Genomic DNA, 21,964 nt, shown 5'->3' with positions numbered 1-21,964 from the left:
CTTTGTGTTAAGCTCAGCACCAATATGTTCATGGGTTCTGTAACATGCCCAAGTAGTCAGTATTTCTGAGAATTTTGACAGCCTGTTTGACTGAGATCACACACAATTTAATAACAGTTGCTGGATAACCGATTGGGAGAAGAAACCCTGGACAAAATTCTTAAGTAATAACCTAATAAATTCTGCATCCACTTGTGGTAACTATATTGATGCTGTGCTTGGATCAGTAAGCCTGAGACCAGAGATTGAACTTAATGACTCAGTTGAACTCCATAATAGCTTTTCAATAAAATAGAGATGTTGGTTTTTTTCCCTTGAATGAATGACCAATACTGATTGTTCCTCATCATTTCCCTTCAGTGCAAGTGACCAATAGAGATTGTTCTTCACTTAGCTGTACATTTTTCGTTATTTTTCATCAATTTTTCCATGTTGTATACTGCTTTGGTCAACAGTCATGTTGTTATTGGTTTGGCTGTGCCCTGTTCATAGAAATCATAGAAATCATAGAAACCCTACAGTGCAGAAGGAGGCCATTCAGCCCATCGAGTCTGCACCGACCACAATCCCACCCAGGCCCTACCCCCACATATTTTACCCGCTAATCGCTCTAACCTACGCATCCCAGGACTCTAAGGGGCAATTTTTAACCTGGCCAATCAACCTAACCCGCACATCTTTGGACTGTGGGAGGAAACCGGAGCACCCGGAGGAAACCCACGCAGACACGAGGAGAATGTGCAAACTCCACACAGACAGTGACCCGAACCGGGAATCGAACCCGGGACCCTGGAACTGTGAAGCAGCAGTGCTAACCACTGTGCTACCGTGCCGCCCTTACCGTGTTGCCAAATACGTGCTTTTGTCTCTGTAATTGAGTGAAACATAGTGAAGTTCATCAGTGAATATCAGATAAAAGTAAATATTAGTTAAACGTGCACCTTTTAGAATCCCAGAGAGGGGTGAATTGATTGAAGTATACAAGATCCTGAATGGTGTTGACAAGGTAGACATGGAAAGGATGTTTCCACTTGTGGGAAAACCTAGAACTAGGGGTCACTGTTTAAAAATAGAGATTGTGCATTTAAGACGGGGACTAGGAGAAATTTTTCAGAGGGGCTTGCGACATTGGAACTCCTCCGCCTCAGAAGGTGGTGGAAGTAAGGTCATTGAATATTTTTAAGGCAGTGATTGATTTCCTTGGGAAATCAAAGGTTATTAAGGTAGATTGGACTATGGAGCTCATAACACAAACTGATCAGTCATGATCTTATTGAATGGCTGACATGCTCGAGGAGCCATATGGCCTACATCAGTTCCTGTTTCCTATGTTCATATGTAAGGAGACCAATACTGTACACAGTACTCCAGATGTGGTGCACTAATGCCCAGTATAACTGAAGCATAACCTCTCTACTTTTGTACTAACATTTCAAGACTATGACTTTTCAAAGTCCTGATTTAACTTGATTGCATAGATTTTTAGTTTGTACAAGCTGTATGTTAGTGGTGCCTTTTTATTGGGCTGGGCCTAATTGTTCTGGGTTTGAATGGTATTGTCCAATGCCACTAAATATCACAGATGAAATAATCTGCTAAATTAAGCATTGGTAATAATGGCTGTAGAAATCTGTGAAGCAGACTTTGTTGAAAATTAATTTTGTGGCTTTTTTTCTATGCTTCAATTTGATGGAGGGTCAAATGACACTAGTGATGGTTGTTTTTCACCCTGGGGAGAAGTGTTTATTGGTGGCCCCCAGGGGTCTTGTAATGCTCTTGTGAAGTACCTCAGGATATTTTATTATGTTAATAATGTTATATAAATATAAGTTGTTTAATGGTGTCCCCCAGGGATTGGTGTTGCAACCACCAATTTTTGATATATGTCAATGACCTGGACATAAGTTTGAAGATGACACGAAACCTGGAAATGATAGACAACAGTAAGGGGGAGAGAGAGACACAGTGCTGAAAAAGGCAGATTAAAATTTTATTTTGATTCATTTTGGTAGGACAAAGCAATTTCAATTAAACATAAACAGAAAAATGCAGGTTAAGGAGAAAGAGCAGGGGAGTAGGACATTGGATAGCTCTTTCAAGAGTCAGCATAGACATGATTGGCTGAATGGTCTCTCTTTGTGCTGTGACTGTCTATAATTGTATACAAGTTAGAAATGGTCAGTTGCAGTGGACTATGGATGCGCACTATTATTTACCTGGTTGTCTAGTTCTGTGCTATATTATGTACCAAGAGTCATCAAGGAAACTGATAAACCACTTAAATGTCATTGGATTGGTACTTATGTTTCTGGCAAGGGTTGGGAGGTCAAACGTACTGTATGATGTGAAGAGCATCAATTGTATTCCTGTTTTGAATGATCCAAGTGACTAGATTTTAGTTCTTACAATTAATTTATTTTAAATGGTACATTTGATCCAACATGAGGGAGGTACTGGTCCTCTGGGATTCTGACTTTTCTCTGTCATGGGACTGCTTTTGCAAGTGATGTTTACTGGTAGCTCAGGTTGTTGATTGCTTAATGCTGTGTTCCACTCGTATAGAAATTAAAGGAGGCATACAATATTTATAGCTGCATATTATTCCTCTGAGAAATTAACAATGTATGATTTGCATACATGTGCAGAACGGGTTTAAAATTGAATTTTTCTCATACTGTGCTCCTTTTCTAACTTCATTATCAACAATCTGTCGACTTTCCTGTTGCTCCTCTTCCAAAATGGTACGTTATTTTGTCTGCTTGTCGCTGTTAGACATCCATAGCCCCTTTAAACTCTGAATAAATTGCCGTTTATTTTCTTATTTTCACCTTGGTTATTGCCAAACAATTTAAGTGAACATTCAGCATACCATGCCTCTATTTTTTCCAACTTTGGTTTAGGGTATATTCTTCTGGGTGATTTATCCTAGTGATTGAAAATCTGTATCATGCAATAATGTTTTAAAATCTGAATCAACAAAATGAGCTATATAATAAGAGAATCAGTACTCTGGGAGTTGAGGTGAATATTTTGGCAGAAGACTGAGTATGGTATTGAGTCATGTAGTCTGGTGAAGGTTCCTGTCCCTTGTCTCTGCTGAAAGAGAATGCTATGACATGCCAAGTGTTATCCAGGTACTTTTTAAAGGACGTGAGGAAACTCGTCTCTATCACCTCCCAGGGCAGCACATTCCAGACTATGGGCCAAGTGCTGGTAAATAGGATTAGGTTGGAGGTCAGGTGTTTCTCGCGTGTCGGTACGGACTTGAGGGGTGAAGGGCCTCTTCTGCATTGTATGATTCTATGATTTACAATCTATGATATACTTCAGCATTTCCATTTTAATACTTGAATGTACTTTGAACAAATGAAAAGCCGTATTCACAAATTTCCTTGCATCTTGTCTTAAGTACTTTTGATAGATTTATTAATACTGAAGCCTCTTTTCTTAATTTAAGATTGCAAGCAGGTCGTATGGAGAGGCTCAGCTTTTGCAGCCCTTCATAGAGGTAGACCACCAGAAGTGCCCATTACCTATGGGAGTCCACCTAGTGTTGGTAAGTGTGAGATCAATGCAGTTCTACTGTGATAATGCTGTATATTTGACTGGAGCTTTCTCAGAAAATGCAACCTTATGCAAAATTGTTATTGCAGTGGAGATTGTCTGTGGCAGACGGTTGACAGGAAGTGGACGTTTTAGTTCCATTTTTCCAGCCAGTACATATCAGCACATAAAGATGCACCGCAGGATTCTTGGACATCTGTCTTCTGTGTACTGTGTTGCTTTTGATCGCACAGGGCACAGGATTTTTACTGTGAGTACCAATTTTCTATGAGGACATACTTTGTGTTCTGCTTTGAATTTTGTTCACTTGATAATTGAAGATGTTGATTGCATATCAAATAGTGTGGCATGTAACAGTTTTAAAAGAGTTTTAGAACTGGAAGATTTACAGTTGACATGATCTCCTCAGTCTGACAACTGCAAGAGAAATTTGTCCATTTGAGGCATTTGACCATGTAAGCAGAGTGGCCCATTTGACCTGAAATTTGGCTGCCTGCTAAAGTTGTTTAATGTGATCTGTTCTTTTCATAACTTAATTGGTAAGGTCAGCTATGACTGTGCAACGTTGGAACCCTTTGAGATCTGCAGTGGGATCAAACATTGTTGTGTTCTGGTACTGGCACTCTTTGGTATGTTCTTTGTTGCTAAAATTTGCCTTCAGGTGTTTCATGGAGACTATTTGCTGACGCACTAGAACATACAGAAAGCCATTCAGTCTTGCTCGGCTGAGATCCAAGTCAAAGATAAGACAAGTCCTTATCCGAGAGTTCTCTCTTCTGATGCTATTGCACTAGCATGCCATTTTGAAGGACCCCTTCAGTTGCAAATGGATAGATTCTCTCATGCCGGTAAAGAATTTGGTTTGATCATCGGCATCAGAAAGTTAAATGTTGTGGTCCAGGAAATTGCCATGCACCATCTATCAGCATTGACAATGTGACGCTGGAGATTGTTGACAGCATTACATATTTAGGCTCTACTAAGACCAGCCAAAGTCAACGCATCACAAAAACTGCAGCTGATATCCTCAAGCTGAGTAAGAGAATGTGGAACAAAGCAAAATGAATTCGTCAAGCCAGTGTGCTCTTCTACAAAGGTGAGATCTGGACAACATATGCTGGGCATGTGGGAAGGCTGATCAGTTTCGCTGTCTCAAGCACTTCCTTGGCAAATCTTGGAAGGGCAAGGTCACTAACTTGGAGGTCCTGGAGCATGCCAATGCTGTCAGCATGCACTCATTACGAAGCCAGTGATGACTTTGCTGTCTCGATCATGTTCAACAGATGAATGACTGCCTGAAACCCAAAAACTTTGTGACCCAGTGTCCAATTCACTTGCACAATGTCCTGGGCTCCATAACTCCACTACATGAACACCTGCAAATTGGTGCTGAAGATGCTGGCATTGATATTGACAACTGCAAGACCATCAGCAATGGCATCCCCTCTGGGGGCTGACTGTTTGGTGGGGCATTAGAATAGGCAAAAAGAAACAGCCCAGCTAGCCGTAAAGAGGGTAGCGAAAACGGGCCAGCAAAGACTGGCATGCCAGAGTAGGCCTCCTGAGCCACACAGTGATGTTTAATACTAATTGACCACTAAGGTACAAACCATCGTAAGCGATGGAAGGCTGACAATGAGCATGTCATTATTGGCTAAGGTTAAATTTGACAGGTGGGATAGGGACCAGACAGTGATTGGTCCATTTGGAATGAAATTGGAGAAAGCCTTCAGGACTATGAAGAACATGGTTTAGTTCTGTCCAACACACAGTTTAAGCATAATCAAAAATGATTGTATACCTGGACCTCATGAAATGGAGAAACCAAGCATCAAATTGATTAAATTGCAGTAGCAAAACAATGAATTGTAAGATGTACCGAAGAACAGATTGTGGCACTGATCATCATTTACTAGTGGCTATAGTGAATGTCAGAGTGGGCAAAAGGACAAAACAGGTTTAAATGACATGGAGGAATTTAGATAAACATAAGGGTAAGGCAGTGAGTATTCAGTGGAAATCATCAACAAATTTAAAGCTTTACAGACGGTGACGCATGAGCTTTGGCAAATCAGAAAGAACTGTTCTGGATGCAGCAAAGTAAATGGTGGAATTTGTGCAGTCATGGAGAATCTGATGAGATTTTTTCCCTGATTTGAAGCAAAGAGAACCGATGTGAATTGTAACAGATTTGCAAACAGAAATTAAAAGAAAGTCGTGAGCAGATAAAGAGAAACAGAAAATTGCAGTGTAATGAATTTGAACTGGAGAAAGGCAATATGTGGAAACTTTTCCAAACGATTTGTTCAAGTACACAAAAGTTTCTAACTCGCCTGCATTACTTCCGTCACCTTCTCCCAAAAATAAAATGTCAGCCAAGAAAAATTGCTACTCGATGGTGCGAATGCCAGGAGTACCATTAGAAGGATGACAGTGAGTCAGAATTTAAAATTTGAATGCAAGTCTCCTCCACTTTGAGTTGAAGTATAGCAAACCAATATATCAGACGGCCAGCTGTAAGACCATGGTTCTGGACTATATACTGGCAGAATTCCTTAAAATGGGAGGAGAATCAGTCGTGGTCTCTACTTTTATCTTTCATCTGAAGAAAGGTGACATGAAACAGTGCTCAAAGAAAAGAACAAATGGTTTGATCTCCCACACTGGCAAAATATTGCTCAAGATCATGCTGGAACAGATTTGGAAAAAGGCAGTTAGAATAGAATAGAAACAGGTAATATAAAACATAACACCTGAAAAACATGCAAGATGGGCATGGATGGGTAATATCAGAATGTGGATTGACTTTTCTATGGGACAGGCAGTGACGGAAGTGGAGAATAGAAATCAATGGAGAAAGATTGTTCATATTGTGGCCAGCCCTTGGAATGAGGACAGATGAAAGACAGAATATTCGTGCCACACTAGTGCCAGTGTAACTCGACAAGCCACCTTCAGCACTTTTCAAATGTGACAGGTCCATCACCCAGAAGAACAAAGGCAGCAGGTGCATGGGAACAACACCAGCTCATGTTCCCCTCCAAGCTACATGCCATCTTTGAATGATATCATTCCTTCACTTAGTGGAACTCGCTCCCTAATTGCATTGTGGGTGTAGCTACATCACATACTGCATTGGTCAAGGGATGGATAACAAGTACTGGCCTTGCTGACATACTGTGAACGGATTAAAAAAAAGAAAATGATGTAGTAGCTATGGAGTGAAATAAATGAATATACATTTCCAAGACCTTTTTTTGGTGTTATTGTAGATTTCTAAAATGAGAAGGACGACTGTTGTTGCTTAAAATTGTTGAAATATCAATTCACCTAAATTTAGCATTACAGAATCTCAGTATTGCTGCAGCACAGAAGGAAGCCACTCTGCCTATCTTGTCTGCATCACCTCTGAGCATTTTACGTTGTATCATTCTTCTGTCTTCTCCCCATCACTCTGCAGATTATTTCATTTCAAATAATAATTTAATTTTCTCTTGAATACCTTGATTGAACCTACCTCCACCTCATTCCAGGCAGTGCAATCCAGACCTAGCCACTCAGTGTAGGAGGGAAAAAATGTTCTCATATTGCTCTTACTCCTTTCGTCAATTTTTTAAAAATCTGTGCCCTCTTCTCAATCCTTCCATGAATGGGAACAGTCCCCCCCCCCTCTCCCTGGTCTAGCCTGCCCAGGCCCCTTACGATTTTCAATGCTATCAAATCTCCTCTCAGCCTTCTTTTCTCCAAGGAAAAGAGTCCCAGCCTTTCCAATCTATCTTCTGAAATGAAGTTTCTCATCCCTGGAACCATTCTTGTAAACTTTTTCTGTACTCTCTCCAATGCTTTCACATACTTCCTAAAGTGCGGTGCCCAGAATTGTACGCAATACTCCAGGCAAGGTCTAGTGTCTTATACAAGTTTAACATAACCTCCTTGCTCTTGCACTTTGTGCCCCAATTAATAAAGCCTAGGATTGTGTATGCTGCTCTCTCAACCTGTCCTGCCACCCTTAATGACTTATGCACCTATATAGCCATGTCCCTCTGCTCCTGCACTCACTAATGAGTAGTACCCTTTATTTTATACTGTCACTCCATGTTCTTCGTCCCAAAATGTATCACCATGTTTTTTCATATTTAATTTCATCTGCCACCTATCCGCCCATTCCACCAACTTGCCTATTTTCTGTTGTAACTTCAATACTGTCCTCCGTGCAGTATACAATACTTCCAAATTTTGCTTCATCTGCAAATTTTGAAATCATTCCTTGTGATCATGAATATGTAGCAGGAAAAGCAAGGGTCCTAAAACCGATCCCCGGGGAACTCCACTGCAAATCTTCCTCCAGTCATTAACCATTACTCTTTGTTTCCTGTCATTCGTCCAAATTTGTATCCAGGTTATTACTGTCCCTTTTATTCTATGAGCTATAACTTTTCTCAAGTCTGTTGAGTGGCACTGTATCAGTGCCTTTTGTAAGTTCACATACATCACTGCATTGCTCTCATCAACCCTCCGTTACCTCTTCAAAAAACTCTACAAGTTAGTTAAACATCTTCCACAAAAATTAGCATGCAGGTAGTGTAAGTAGTTAGGAAAGGAAATTTTGCTACAGCTGTACAGGACATTGGTGAGACTACATTTAAAGTTTCTGCATACAGTTTTTCTCCTTATTTAAGGAGGGAATATATTACATTGGAGCAAATTCTGAGACTGTTCACCAGGTTGATTCCTGGGTTGAAGGAATTGTCTTTGGAGAAAAAGTTGAGCCTATACTCAATAGAGTTCAGAAGAATGAAAAATGATATTGAAACATGTCAGACTCGGGCTTGAAAGAGGAAGAGCTGAGAGGTGGAGGGGTTCATGGGATTGGGTGTGCAACTCTTGAACTAGGGAGCATTGTTTAAAAATAAGGGGTCTCTTATTTAAGGTCGAGATGAGGAGGAATTTCTTCTGAGGGTTGTCAACTTTTAGAATTCTCAGAGAGCAGTGAAGGCTGGATCATTAAATATACTTAATTTGAATTCAATTGATTGATCTACAAGAGAATTGAGGGTTGTTGCAGGCTATAAAGTGAAGTTGAAGCCACAGTCAGATTAGCCATGATCTTGGTGTTTGAAACAGGATTGGGGGGCCCAATGGCCTACTTCTATTTTCTTATGAAAATATTTGCAGGACCATGGGAAAGTGGGATCACCTAATTAGCTTTTACAGAAAGCTAGCACGGACACAAGGGACTGAATGGCTGCCTTCTATACTGTAACCATTCTGAGATTCTAATTCAATTAATGCAATCTACATTGAAATTTGAATATTTGTCCTGAACCTTGGGTCACTTTTGTTTTCAGTAGTTGTAATTACTGAAATCCTACATTAACTTCTGATCTCTGCCTGATTTCAGTTGTGACTGTGGTTTTGGAGAGTATCTAGAGAAATGTTCACAATATCTAATGACAAGAAGGTCTAACACTTGAAATAGACATACAAGCCCAGTATGAATTCTACTCAATTCTTGTTTAATTTGATTTATTATTGTCACATGTATTAGTATACAGTGAAAAGTATTGTTTCTTGCGTGCTATACAAAGTATACCATACATGGGGCATCAGAGATGAGCACATTCTTTTTAAATTCTTGCAGTTGTTAGTTGCCTTAACTGAAATCTATAGGCATCCTTTCATGTTTTCTTGCAAACTTGTTTTCTGGGTGTCAAGGAAAATTATAATTTAGTCTTTAGCTTATAGCATTCGTCCTGGCTGGAACACCTAATTCAGGTTTGATTTGAACTCCAAACTGATAGATAAAAATGAATCCTTCAAAATTAATTTTACATTTATAACATTTTTCATTTTCTGCTATTCTGGGTTTTTACCATGCAAAGTTCTGTTGGGGCAGTATATAAATGTTGCGATACTTCAATGTGTTAGATTACTGTAGTAGTTTAAATTATCCAAAGTGTACACTTTCAATTGGGTGGAAAATTGAGTGATATAATGTACGGGAGGGTTTGAAAGTCTCTACAATATAGAGGTTATTAAGCACCATGTTAAAAGATTGATTATGTTCCAGGGCTCTGATGACTGTCTGGTGAAGATCTGGGCCACACACACTGGTCGATTACTCTCCACCCTACGTGGCCACTCTACAGAGATTTCTGACATGGCTGTGAATTATGAGAACACTATGCTGGCTGCTGGCAGCTGTGATAAACTAATTCGAATTTGGTGCTTAAGAACGTGTGCTCCAGTAGCTGTGCTACAAGGACACACGGGATCCATTACCTCTCTACAGGTAATTTTAAAATGATCTATAAAACCTTAAAGTAGGTATAAATGCTCTTGCTTAAATCTGTAATCTGTGGTCATTTGTGCCTTCAGAGGTTTCAAAGGCTTTAACTGTTTCCTTAATTCTGCCGTTACACTTTTGATGTCATATTTTCATTGTTGAAGTGTTGTTTCATTGGCCTTATCTCAGAAAGTAATGACTATTTTGACATCTGAGAGTTCAATGCTTCTTTGTACTGATGCAAACTATTCATTTACTTGCGTTTAAACTTTGGACAACTTATTGTGAATCAATTCTGAGAATGCATTGACAGTAAAGGAACTTCTGCATATCCACACATAGATTTATTCTGCTACTGAACTTGAAATGAAAACAAATGCTGTTTGCATTTAAACTCAGTTTTCTGTATTTAAATGTTATTAAATGCAGCTACCTTAAAACATATGGTTGGAAATATAGTTGAGCTGTTTTGTTTCAGACTTATGAACAAAGAGAGTCAAGCTTATTTGCATGAATTTCATTTTGTTAAAATAGTCATAATGGGAGGAAGTTTATTTTTGCTTGTATAATCAAGTTAAAATGTGGATTTTTAAATGTGAATGAAAACTGATGATTGTGGTACCTTGCCCCTTTTTGCATTTATTCCAGTTTAGTCCTATGGGCAAAGGTTCTGTGCGTTACATGGCGTCTACAGGATCTGATGGGAGTGTTTGCTTTTGGCAGTGGGATCCAAACACTCTGAAGTTTAAGTGAGTTTTAAAGTGTTCAAATCATTGAGAAATATTTATTAATTGAAGGTAAACATAGTTGCTTTTTGCAAACCCTTTTAAGTACAGAAATAAAATTGCAAAGAGCTGGTTTTAGAATTCACATTGCTCTGTTCACAATACTGAAACAAGTTTGTGGTAATTGCTTGAACTTAGTTTTGCTGCACTTTTAATTTCTTAAAATTCCAATTTTTCCAGATTAGGAAACATTGGAACAGGAGTGTAGACCATTCAATCCATTGAGCCTGTTCAGCCATTCAATGTGATCAAGGTTGATCTGTGAGCTAACTCCAGATACCTGGCTTTAGCCCATATCCCTTAATAGCTTTACTTAACAAAAAATTAGCCATCTCAGATTTAAAGATAACAACTGATCTCGCATCAATTATGCCATTTTTGCAACACCAAGTTAAAGTCCAATAGGTTTATTTGGTAGCACAAGCTTTCGGAGTGCTGCTCCTTCAGGTGAGTGCGGGATTTGTTTCACAAACAGGGCATATATAGAGAAAAACTCAATTACAAGATAATGGTTGGAATGTGAGTCTTTACAGGTAATCAAGTCTTAAAGGTACAGACAATGTGGATGGAGAGAGGGTTAAAGAGGTGTGAATTGTCTCCAGCCAGGACAGTTAGTGAGATTTTGCAAGCCCAGGCAAGTTGTGGGGGGGTTACAGATAGTGTGACATGAACCCAAGATCCCGGTTGAGGCCGTCTCGTGTGCGGAACTTGGCTATCAGTTTCTGCTCAGCGATTCTGTGTTGTCGTGTGTCGTGAAGGCCGCTTTGGAGAACGCTTCCCCGAAGATCAGATGCTGAATGCTCTTGACTGTTGAAGTGTTCCCCGACAGGAAGGGCACACTCCTGCTTGGTGATTGTTGCGCGGTGTCCATTCATCCGCTGTTGGAGTGTCTGCATGGTCTCACCAATGTACCATGCCTCGAACATCCTTTCCTGCAGCGTATCAAGTAGGCAATGTTGGCCGAATCACAAGAGTATGTACCGTGTACCTGGTGAATGGTGTTCTCACATGAGATGATGGCATCCGTGTTGATGATCCGGCACTCTATACCAACACCCCCACAATGATGGCATTGCTGCAATTGCCTCCGTACTCAACGCCGACAACTGCCAATCTCCAGATGCGATTCTACAACTCATTCGCTTCATCCTGGACCACAATGTCTCCACCTTCAGCAACCAGTTCTTCATCCAAACACATCCATGGGGACCAAATCCGCACCTCAATATGCCAACATCTTCATGCACAGGTTCGAACAAGACTTCTTCACCGCACAGGACCTTCAACCGACACTATACACTAGATATATTGATGACATTTTCTTCCTTTGGACTCGTGGTGAACAATCACTGAAACAACTACATGATGACATCAACAAGTTCTGTCTCACCATGGGCTACTCTCCAGAATCGATTGCATTCTTGGACACACATCAAGGACGGTCACCTCAGCACTTCACTATACCGTAAGCCCATGGATAATGTCACGATGCTCTACTTCTCCAGCTTCCACCCTAAACACGTTAAAGAAGCCATCCCCTACGGACAAGCCCTCCGTATACACAGGATCTGCTCAGATGAGGAGGATCGCAACAGACGTTGAAAGATGCCCTCGTAAGAACAGGATATGGTGCTCAAATCATCGATTGACAGTTCCGACGCGCCACAATGACGGCATTGCTGCATTGCCGCACCCACCTCCTCAGAAGACAAACACGGGACACTGCGGACAGAATACTCTTTGTCATCCAGTACTTCCCCAGAGCTGAGAAGCTACAACATCTTTTCCGGCGCCTTCAACATGTCATCGATGAAGACGAACATCTCGCCAAGGCCATCCCCACACTTCCTCTACTTGCCTTCAAACAACCGTGCAACCTCAAGCAGACCATTCATTGTACGCAGCAAACTACCCAGCCTTCAGGAGAACAGTGACCATGACACCACACAACCCTGCCACAGCAACCTCAGTAAGACGTGCCGGATCATTGTCACGGATGCCATCATTTCACGTGAGAACACCATCCACCAGGTATCTGGTACATACTTTTGTGACTCGGCCAACATTGTCCACCTCATACGTTGCAGGAAAGGATGTCCCGGAACATGGTACATTGGCGAGACCATGCAGACGCTGTGATAATGGATGAATGGACACCGCTCGACAATCACCAGACAGGAGTGTTCTCTTCCTGTCGGGGAACACTTCAGCAGTCAAGGGCATTCAGCATCTGATCCTCGGGGAAGCGTTCTCCAAAGCAGCCTTCATGACACACGACAACGCAGAATCGCTGAGCAGAAACTGATAGCCAAGTTCTGCACACATGAGGACGGCCTCAACTGGGATCTTGGGTTCATGTCACACTATCTGTAACCCCCACGACTTGCCTGGGCTTGCAAAATCTCACGAACTGTCCTGGCTGGAGACAATTCACACCTCTTTAACTTGTGCTTAACCCCCTCTCCACTCATATTGTCTGTACCTTTAAGACTTGATTACCTGTAAAGACTTGCATTCCAACCATTATCTTGTAATTGAGTTTGTGTCTACATGTGCCCTGTTTGTGAAACAAATCCTGCACTCACCTGATGAAGGAGCGGCACTTTGAAAGCTCGTGCTACCAAATAAACCTGTTGGACTTTAACCTGATGTTGTGAGACTGCGTACTATGCTATTTTTGGAAGAGTGTTCCAAATCTGGACCAATATTTGTGTGTAGAAGTGTTCCCAACATCTCTTCTGAACTTGGGTCTGGCTCTAAATTTTAGACTATGGCCCTTAGTTCTAGAATCTCCAACCAGTGGAAATAGTTTATCTTTATCTACCCTATCTTTTTAATCTCATCTCCCGAGATTTTGTTTCTCTGGATTCCTGAGTATACGCTCAAACCACCACTCAAGTACAACTTCAGCTCTTCAGTTGTGCCAAACAGAATGCTCCTGCTCCAAAGTGGTACCTTTCGCCTCAACAGCCCGCAACCTGGAGTCTTTCAGCTGCAGCCGTGGATCTTCAGGGCTTCTTCTGAGCCCTCGTTGATTATCACCTCTGAGCCCACTTCATGTTGAAATCTGCTATCCGTAGTCTCTCTCCAGTTGGAGCCTTTTCTGTGCTTTTTTTTCCCGCTTTAACTTGCATCTGTCCCTGTTCCCTGTCTCTGTCCCTTACCTGGAGGCAGTAATGTGTACCGTCTACAAGATGCAGTGGAGCAACTCACCAAGGCTTCTTCGACAGCATCCTCCCAAACCCACAACATCTAACACCCAGAAGGACAAGGATAGCAGATGCATGGGAAAAACCACTTGCAATTTCCCCTCCATACCACATGCCATCCTGACTTCAAACTATATTGCCATTCCTTCACTTGTCACTGGGTCAGAACCCTGGAACTCCCTCCCATACTGCATTGTGTGTGTACCTACACCACTTAGATTGCAGAGGTTCAAGAACGTAGTTCACTACCTTCTTGAGGGCAATTAGTGATGGACTATAAAAATGTGGGCCGAGCCAGTAATGCCCATGACCCGAGAAAGAATAGAAAAAATGGGCAAAGCAATCAATCCATTCGAATATTCTCACAGACAGCAAATCAGGAAGTTAAGATCATTGAATCTTCAATCTTACTAAGCTAATAATTAGTTGTGTTAAGATGGAAACTAAAACATCGCAACTTTAAAATTTATTTTTAAAAATGTGTAGAATTTTGTTATGGAGAAATTGACATTCCATAAATGTTTAATTAGCTTTTCAGGCTGAGTAAGGCTGTTCAGCAGTAATGAACTGTTAAAAATCCAGTTACATTTCGTTCAGCAAGGTTTGACTTTTTCCAACGTTTTTTATCGTAAGATTGAGAATGCAAGTTCTCTCCAGTTCAATGATTTCTAATTAATTACAGCCTGGAGGTAATTCAGTAGCATGCTGTGGAGAAGCATACATGCACTACAGCAACTTCTGTGTTCCCGCGTTATTCTGTTCTTGTGCAGATTCCCAAAGTCAATATGAGTGGAGTAATGAGCACTGTAAATTCTGTCCACTTACATTTTAAGATATGGGTTATTAAATATGATTGGTAACTATTGATGTGCTAAGCTTGGATTGTTTGCAAAGTTTACATTGTTTGTAAATCATCAGTCTTATAAACTGTTCAACAAAAAGAACTAGTGGAATTTAGTCAGTGCATAGTTTTGTTCTGTTGAAAACTATTTGATTTCTGAATGCATTGACCAATATCCTCTTTGAATAAGGAATCAGCCATTGAAGTTTACGGAGCGGTCCAGACCAGGTTCTCCAATGATTTGTTCCTCGTTCAGTGTTGGTAAGTGACAGAAATAGCCGTTGCTTTTTGATTTAAACTAAGTTCAAAAATCCCGAAGACACTTAAATAATCTGCTGAATTTGATTGGAAGTGGCTTTGTAGAGATTTTCTTATGGTAGAAGGGTAAATGAATTGGTGTATCTGAGCCTGAGAGAGGGAAGAAGTGGCAGAAATTATACATTATAGAATGCTCTACTAGGAAAGTTGTCTGTCAGTGTGCAACTGTACATGCAAATACTCTGATAGCAATTTGACAACTTTTTAAGTGGAAACTTGAGGGCTCCTGGTGCAAAGTTATCAATTAGGCCAAGTGGTAGGAAGGATAAAAGAGTGCAAGAATGCTGCTTTGTCTCAGTATTTGCAATTTCCTTAATATATTTTTGTCTGTGTAAAAAAGGTGACTAAATCTCCTTCAGCAAACAAATTGTCTCTGAATGGCTTGAGTTTCTTTCTCCCTGCTGAGAAATTTTAAAGTGGGCTGGGGATAGGGTGGCTGAGACCCCCGGTGATTGGTATCCAAAAACAGAAAATATTTGACTGCCAAAGGAAAACATTCACGTTACATTTTATTCATTTTTTAAAAATCCCATTGGTTAAATGGCTTGCTCTCATTTTTCATCATCCCCTTCTTAAAAATCTCACTTCTGTCTTTACAAACTATTGTCTCATCGACAACCTGCCTTTCTCTGCAACATATTTGAATGTGTTCTCTCCTAAATTCATGCCCATTTTCCTGCAACTCCACTTGAATATCTCCAATCAGATTTCTGTCCTGTCCAGAGCACCAAAACAAACCCCAAGCAAAATCACAAACAATGTTCTCTGTGACTATGACCTGGGTGAATTTTCTGTACTTGTTCTTTTCTACATCTTTGTAGCCTTTGATATAGTTGATTACTATTTTCTTCCAGTGCCTCTGTTCTGTTATCTAACTTGTTGTAAGTGAACTAACTTAATTGCACTCAAATCTATTCCATCCGAAGCATCAGTGATTTTTCTTGAGCAAAATCTTACGGATGCTGGAAATCTGAAACAAAAACAGAAAATGTTGCAAATACTCAGCAGGTCTGGCAGCAACTGTGGAAAGAAAAACTGAGTTGACTTTTCAGGTTGTGACCTTTCATCAGAACTGGGATTTTTCTATCTGCTGTCATTCTGTTGACTCTGAAGACCCTCAAGAGTTGAGTGTTAATTCTACATTGTGTTTCATTGTATTCAGGTGGTGGGTATTGAATGGTGATTCATTGCTACTATATGAAGGAGCTGATTTAAACTATGGTGGTTGGGTTTTGGAGATGCATGTTCGAAAAATGAAGGAGCAGATGGAAATTCTGGTGGCTGGGTTGAGGAAATGCATGTTTGGAAAGTATATCTTTGTGAATAAATACTTGTGTAAAGATTGCACTCCAGTTTTATTATTCATCCCCTGGTTTTCTGGAATATAACACTTATTAGTGGTCATCTCCATGCTGCTCTTAATGATATCATCTGCAGGCATTGAATCAGCTTCCATAAATTTAGTGACAGCATTTAGTTGTATGTCCTCTTTCGACTGCACCATTATCTTTTGTTGTTAAACTGCCTGTCAAGGATCAGCTAAACATTTGTTAGACTGATGTCATTGTCTTCAGCTTCGACAGTAAGAAGTCTCACAACACCAGGTTAAAGTCCAACAGTTTATTTGGTAGCAAAATCCACTAGCTTTCGGAGCGCTGCCCCTTCGTTAGTTGAGTGGGAGTTCTATTCACAAACAGGGCATATAAAGACACAAACTCAATTTACAAAATAATGATTGGAATGCGAGTCTTTACAGGTAATCAAGTCTTAAAGGTACAGACAATGTGAGTGGAGAGAGCGTTAAGCACAGGTTAAAGAGATGTGTATTGTCTCCAAACAGGACAGTTAGTGAGATTTTGCAAGCCCAGGCAAGTTGGGGGGGCTACAGATAGTGTGACACGAACCCAAGATCCCGGCTGAAGCCATCCTCATGTGTGCGGAACTTGGCTATCAGTCCCTGCTCAGCCACTCTGCGTTGTCGTGTGTCGTGAAGGCTGCCTTGGAGAACGCTTACCCGAAGATCAGAGGCCAAATGCCCGTGACCGCTGAAGTGTTCCCCAACAGGAAGAGAACACTCCTGCCTGGTGATTGTCGAGCGGTGTTCATTCATCCGTTGTCGTAGCGCCTGCATAGTCTCCCCAATGTACCATGCCTCGGGACATCCTTTCCTGCAGCATATCAGGTAGGCAACGTTGGCCGAGTTGCAAGAGTATGTACTGTGTACCTGGTGGATGGCGTTCTCTCGTGAGATGATGGCATCCGTGTCGATGATCTGGCACGTCTTGCAGAGATTGCTGTGGCAGGGTTGTGTGGTGTCGTGGTCACTGTTCTCCTGAAGGCTGGGTAGTTTGCTGCAGACAGTGGTCTGTTTGAGGTTGTGCGGTTGTTTGAAAGCAAGAAGGGGGGTGTGGGGATGGCCTTGGTGAGATGTTCGTCTTCATCAATGACATGTTGAAGGCTCCGGAGAAGATGTCGTAGCTTCTCCGCTCCGGGGAAGTACTGGACGACGAAGGGTACTCTGTTCACCGTGTCCCGTGTTTGTCTTCTGAGGAGGTTGGTGCTGTTTTTCGCTGTGGCGAGTCGGAACTGTCGATGAGTCGAGCGCCAAATCCTGTTCTTATGAGGGCATCCTTCAGCATCTGGAGGTGTCTGTTGCGATCCTCCTCATCTGAGCAGATCCTGTGTATACGGAGGGCTTGTCCGTAGTGGATGGCTTCTTTAACGTGTTTAGGGTGGAAGCTGGAGAAGTGGAGCATCGTGAGGTTATCCGTGGGCTTGCGGTACAGTGAAGTGCTGAGGTGTCCGTCCTTAATGGAGATGTGCGCGTCCAAGAATGTAACCGATTCCTGAGTAATCTATGGTGAGTCTGATGGTGGGATGGAACTTGTTGATGTCATCGTTTAGTTGTTTCAGTGATTGTTCACCATGAGTCGACAGGAAGAAAATGTCATCGATGTATCTAGTATATAGCATCGGTTGAAGGTCCTGTGCGGTGAAGAGATCTTGTTCGAACCTGTGCATGAAGATGTTGGCATATTGAGGTGCGAATTTGGTCCCCATGGCTGTTCCGTGTGTCTGGATGAAGAACTGGTTGTTGAAGGTGAAGACATTGTGGTCCAGGATGAAGCAGATGAGTTGTAAAATTGCATCTGGAAACTGGCAGTTGTCGGCGTTGAGTACTGAGGCAGTTGCAGCAATGCCGTCGTGGTGGGGGATGCTGGTGTTGAGTGCCGAGACATCCATTGTGACGAGGAGTGCTCCTGGTTCAACTGCTCCATGTGTGCTGAGTTTCTGTAGGAAGTCCGTAGTGTCGCGACAAAAGCTGAGGGTTCTTTGTACAATGGATTTCAGGATGCCCTCGACATAGCCGGAGAGGTTCTCGCACGGTCCCATTACCCGATATAATGGGACGGCTGGGTGTGTTTGCCTTGTGTATCTTCGGGAGGCAGTAGAGATCTCCAACGCGGGGATTATGTGGGATGAGAGCACGGAGGGTGCTCTGAAGATCCGGATCAAAGGTCCTGATCAGTCTGTTGAGTTGATGGGTGTGCTCTTTGGTCGGATCTGCGGGTAACTGTCTGTAATGTTCCCCGTTGTTCAGTTGTCGGTACACTTCTTTGCAGTAATCCGTTCTATTCAGTATGACGATGGTCCCTCCTTTGCTAGTTTGATAATGTTACGGTTGGTCTTGAGAGCGCAGATCGCGTTGCGTTGTGCTTGGGTGATGTTCGGGGCTGTCTTGTGAGTGCAGCTGATGAACTTGGTGCTGACGCACCTCCTGATGGCTTGGGCATACATGTCAAGTCGAGGGCAGCGGCCTTCCGGAGGAGTCCAATTCGACACTTTCCTCTTCGGTTGCTGCACTGCGGACCTTTCTGTCAGCTGTTCCGGTTCATTGGCTGTCTCATTGTGTTCGCTGTTGGCTTCTTGGGGTTTGTGGAAGAACTCCCGCAGCCTCATTCGCCTGATGAATTCCTCTGTGTCTGCTGTGAGACTGATGGGGTCTATTTTGGTGGTGGGGCAGAAATTGAGCCCTCGGCTGAGAACTTCGATTTCCTCTGGTTGAAGTGTGTAGTCCGACAAGTTGACAATGGACTTCCCTGCAGTGGTACTGTTTTCTACTGTGGTACCAGGGGAGTTTCGACCACCGACTCCGTATTCTTGACAATGACTCCATAACCCGCTGAACCGTCCTTGGCTGAACCTGACTGCTCTGAACTTTGGCATCCTATTTGACTCTGAGATGAGCTTCTGACTTACCTGTCGCAAAGATTACATACTTCCACCTCCATAACATTGTTCAACTTTGCTTTCACCTCAGCCCATCTGAAACCCTCACGTTTAGACTGGACTGCTCAAATGATTTATTGATCAGTCTTTCTTCCTCAGCTTTCCATAAACATCAACTCATCCAAACCGCTGTCTCCCATATCCTGCACAAAGTGTGCTTTTCCATCATTTCTGTGCTTAATGACTCAGAACCTCTCAATTTTAAATTTGTGTTTAAATTCCTTCATGAATTTACTTCCTCGCCTTTGGGAAGGGTTGCTTATTGTTTCGTGTGTTTAGGATGTGGTGCAGCAAATCAATTAGGCAACTTGCACATTTCCTACAAACAACTATTTTTTGTTTTTCCCCACCCGTTGCTCATTCATTGCATCATTCAGACGCTTAGGCCATGTAGTCCTCACTAAATTCTCTGATAGGGTCTTCACTGTTAAAGCTCTGAACCGGGATTTTCAAAGGGCTGCAGGGTCGGGACACAGTGCAGTCTTGATGGGTCATCTGGTTTGCTCCTGCTTCTATTTCTTTTCTTGTATTTTGCAGTCAGGAATGCGATTTTCCATCTTTATTTCAGTGAATCTGAGCAGTCTGCACAAGTGCCCAGTTCATTGCAAAGATATTTTATTTCTATTTATTAAATGTGGAAGTATGATGGACCAGCCAGTGCTAGTGCAGCACTGTACATTGAATTTGTTTGGCCATTTTTACAGCTCTTGGCCTTCTGATGAACTACTTGCTTTAATCAGCAAGGCCTCCATATTGGCTGCCATCTACCTTTGCAGCTGGTGCCAGGTGGGTTGCTCCCGCTTGCTAGAGGTGTTCAGAGCCTTTAATTGGGCTCCGAGCTTGCCTCGGGGCCAATTATGAAATTTAAACAGAAAAGTAGCTTTGGTGCGAGGTTGGCACCTAGAATTTGTCGGGATGTCGAGTCCTGGACCCTTCGTTGCAAATCCGGCCTCTGACATCCTTATTCTGCTGTTGATTATTTGGAAATAACACCAAGTGTATGATGCATTTTGTTCTAATTTTCAATTCATTCTGCAAATAATCAAGTTTATTAGATATTTTTTGTGATGCATAAACGTTTGTTGTCTTGGAACATGTAGTTTTCATGCTACTACATTTGGTCAAAATCTGCAATTAGAATACTGCTACTTTTATCATCCTTCTAGATGGAGTAATTATAATTGCAAGCACGTCTTGCTATATTTCAGTAGTTAAAATTATTTGTGGTTCCTGATTTAAATTTTGGTCTGAAGAATATTTTTCTATCTTCAAAAGGTGGCATGTTCCTTGCAGCTGGAAGCAGTGATCATGTGATCAGAATCTATTACCTTGGATCTGGAACCCCTGAGAAGATTTCTGAATTAGAGTCTCATCTGGTAAAAATATTATTAAAGTTTTGAAATAGACTTAAATATACTATTTACAGATGTTGGATTCCATTTTAAAAACAATTATTCACGAGCAAATCCCATCATTATTTTCAGGCACATGGTATTATAAGTATTAGCTTTAATATTATATAAAGCACTTTACTTCCATTGCTTAAACTAGATTGTATTCTAACCCTGTTCTTACCAAGTTTGCTATTGTTTGTGATATTATAGTTAACTTTTAGCCTTTCATCCCAGTATCTGTTCTGTCCAGTAGAATAGTTTTCAATAAAAGGGGAGAAAAAGAACTTGAATAGTTGAAACTGAAGATGCAATTTCACCAGGTGAACCTGGTTTTGATGGGAAAGCTATTACTGTAGTTTTCTTCGTTTAAAATCATTTGCATTGTTTAATGTTAATCCAAGGTACCTTTTTATTCTGTTCAAGGATGTGACAGCTAATAGTGGATGTATTAATTAATGAGTTGTTCAAGAATGGCCCAGTGTCTTGTTCTTCCTTACTTTTAACACAGTAGTGGAATAGGAGCAGATCTATGTTCTGTCTTCCTGCTTCTCTTCCATTCCTGGGTGGCACAGGCGACAACTCATTTCTTCCACAGTATTTAGATACAGTTGATCATGATGTGGGTTGTTTCTGTAACAAAGACTCCATATGTGTGGACAGGATAGCCTGACCAGGAGTGCCGAGCATGTAGGCTGGTGGTCAAATCTCCATTCCCAACAGATGTTGTATCTGCTGGATGTGAACCAGAGGCTGTAACTGTTTCCTCCGCTCACCAGGGATGCCTGGAGTATGTCTCGAACCTGTAAAATCCTGACTCGGGTCTGAATGCGATCTCTGAGCCATAGCTTATTTAATCAGTTCTATATGCTGGAAGTACAAAGGAAATTAACTAATACTGGAAAGGAAAGCAGCTGAACAGATTTGTTTGGTCGCATATTGAGAAACTCATATTTCTAGCATGTCTTTGTTTTTACTTTTTAGTAGTCTTGCATTTTTTAATCCTTATTGACTTGTTTGGGTGTTCCTGGGTATAGTGATGATATACAGCAGTGAATGTTCTGCTTTTATCTGAGTGAATGTTCTGCACTGAGTAAGAGGAGAATTATTTGCATACTGCGGTAGTACTTCCTTAAATTCATATTTATTTTCACCCTTTCAGGACAAAGTAGACAGTATTCAGTTCTCCAACAATGGTGATAGGTAAATATTTTACTTACGATTATCATTATGAATTTACCATTTATTTCACAACTTTGTATAATTCTTCTAGGGGAATG

At 41.4% G+C, this 21,964-nt stretch overlaps 1 protein-coding gene across 2 annotated transcripts in view; it reads left to right on the top strand.

The window, feature by feature from the left end:
- The window catches only part of LOC144506516 (bromodomain and WD repeat-containing protein 1-like), a 97,878-nt gene that overhangs the window by 4,142 nt on the left and 71,772 nt on the right, over nt 1-21,964 (top strand). For both annotated transcript variants that reach the window (XR_013499919.1, XM_078232737.1), the window contains exons 6-12: nt 3,458-3,556; nt 3,654-3,814; nt 9,635-9,856; nt 10,499-10,599; nt 14,876-14,946; nt 20,569-20,669; nt 21,847-21,887. Coding sequence is in view for 1 of the 2 variants with exons in the window: in XM_078232737.1 (XP_078088863.1) it covers nt 3,458-3,556; nt 3,654-3,814; nt 9,635-9,856; nt 10,499-10,599; nt 14,876-14,946; nt 20,569-20,669; nt 21,847-21,887 (796 nt within the window). In the remaining variant the exon portion in view is untranslated. The remainder of the gene's footprint in view (nt 1-3,457; nt 3,557-3,653; nt 3,815-9,634; nt 9,857-10,498; nt 10,600-14,875; nt 14,947-20,568; nt 20,670-21,846; nt 21,888-21,964) is intronic.

Source organism: Mustelus asterias, chromosome 17, assembly GCF_964213995.1.
Source record: "Mustelus asterias chromosome 17, sMusAst1.hap1.1, whole genome shotgun sequence".
NCBI lineage: Eukaryota > Metazoa > Chordata > Chondrichthyes > Carcharhiniformes > Triakidae > Mustelus > Mustelus asterias.
This window is presented reverse-complemented; position numbering and strand designations above follow the sequence as displayed.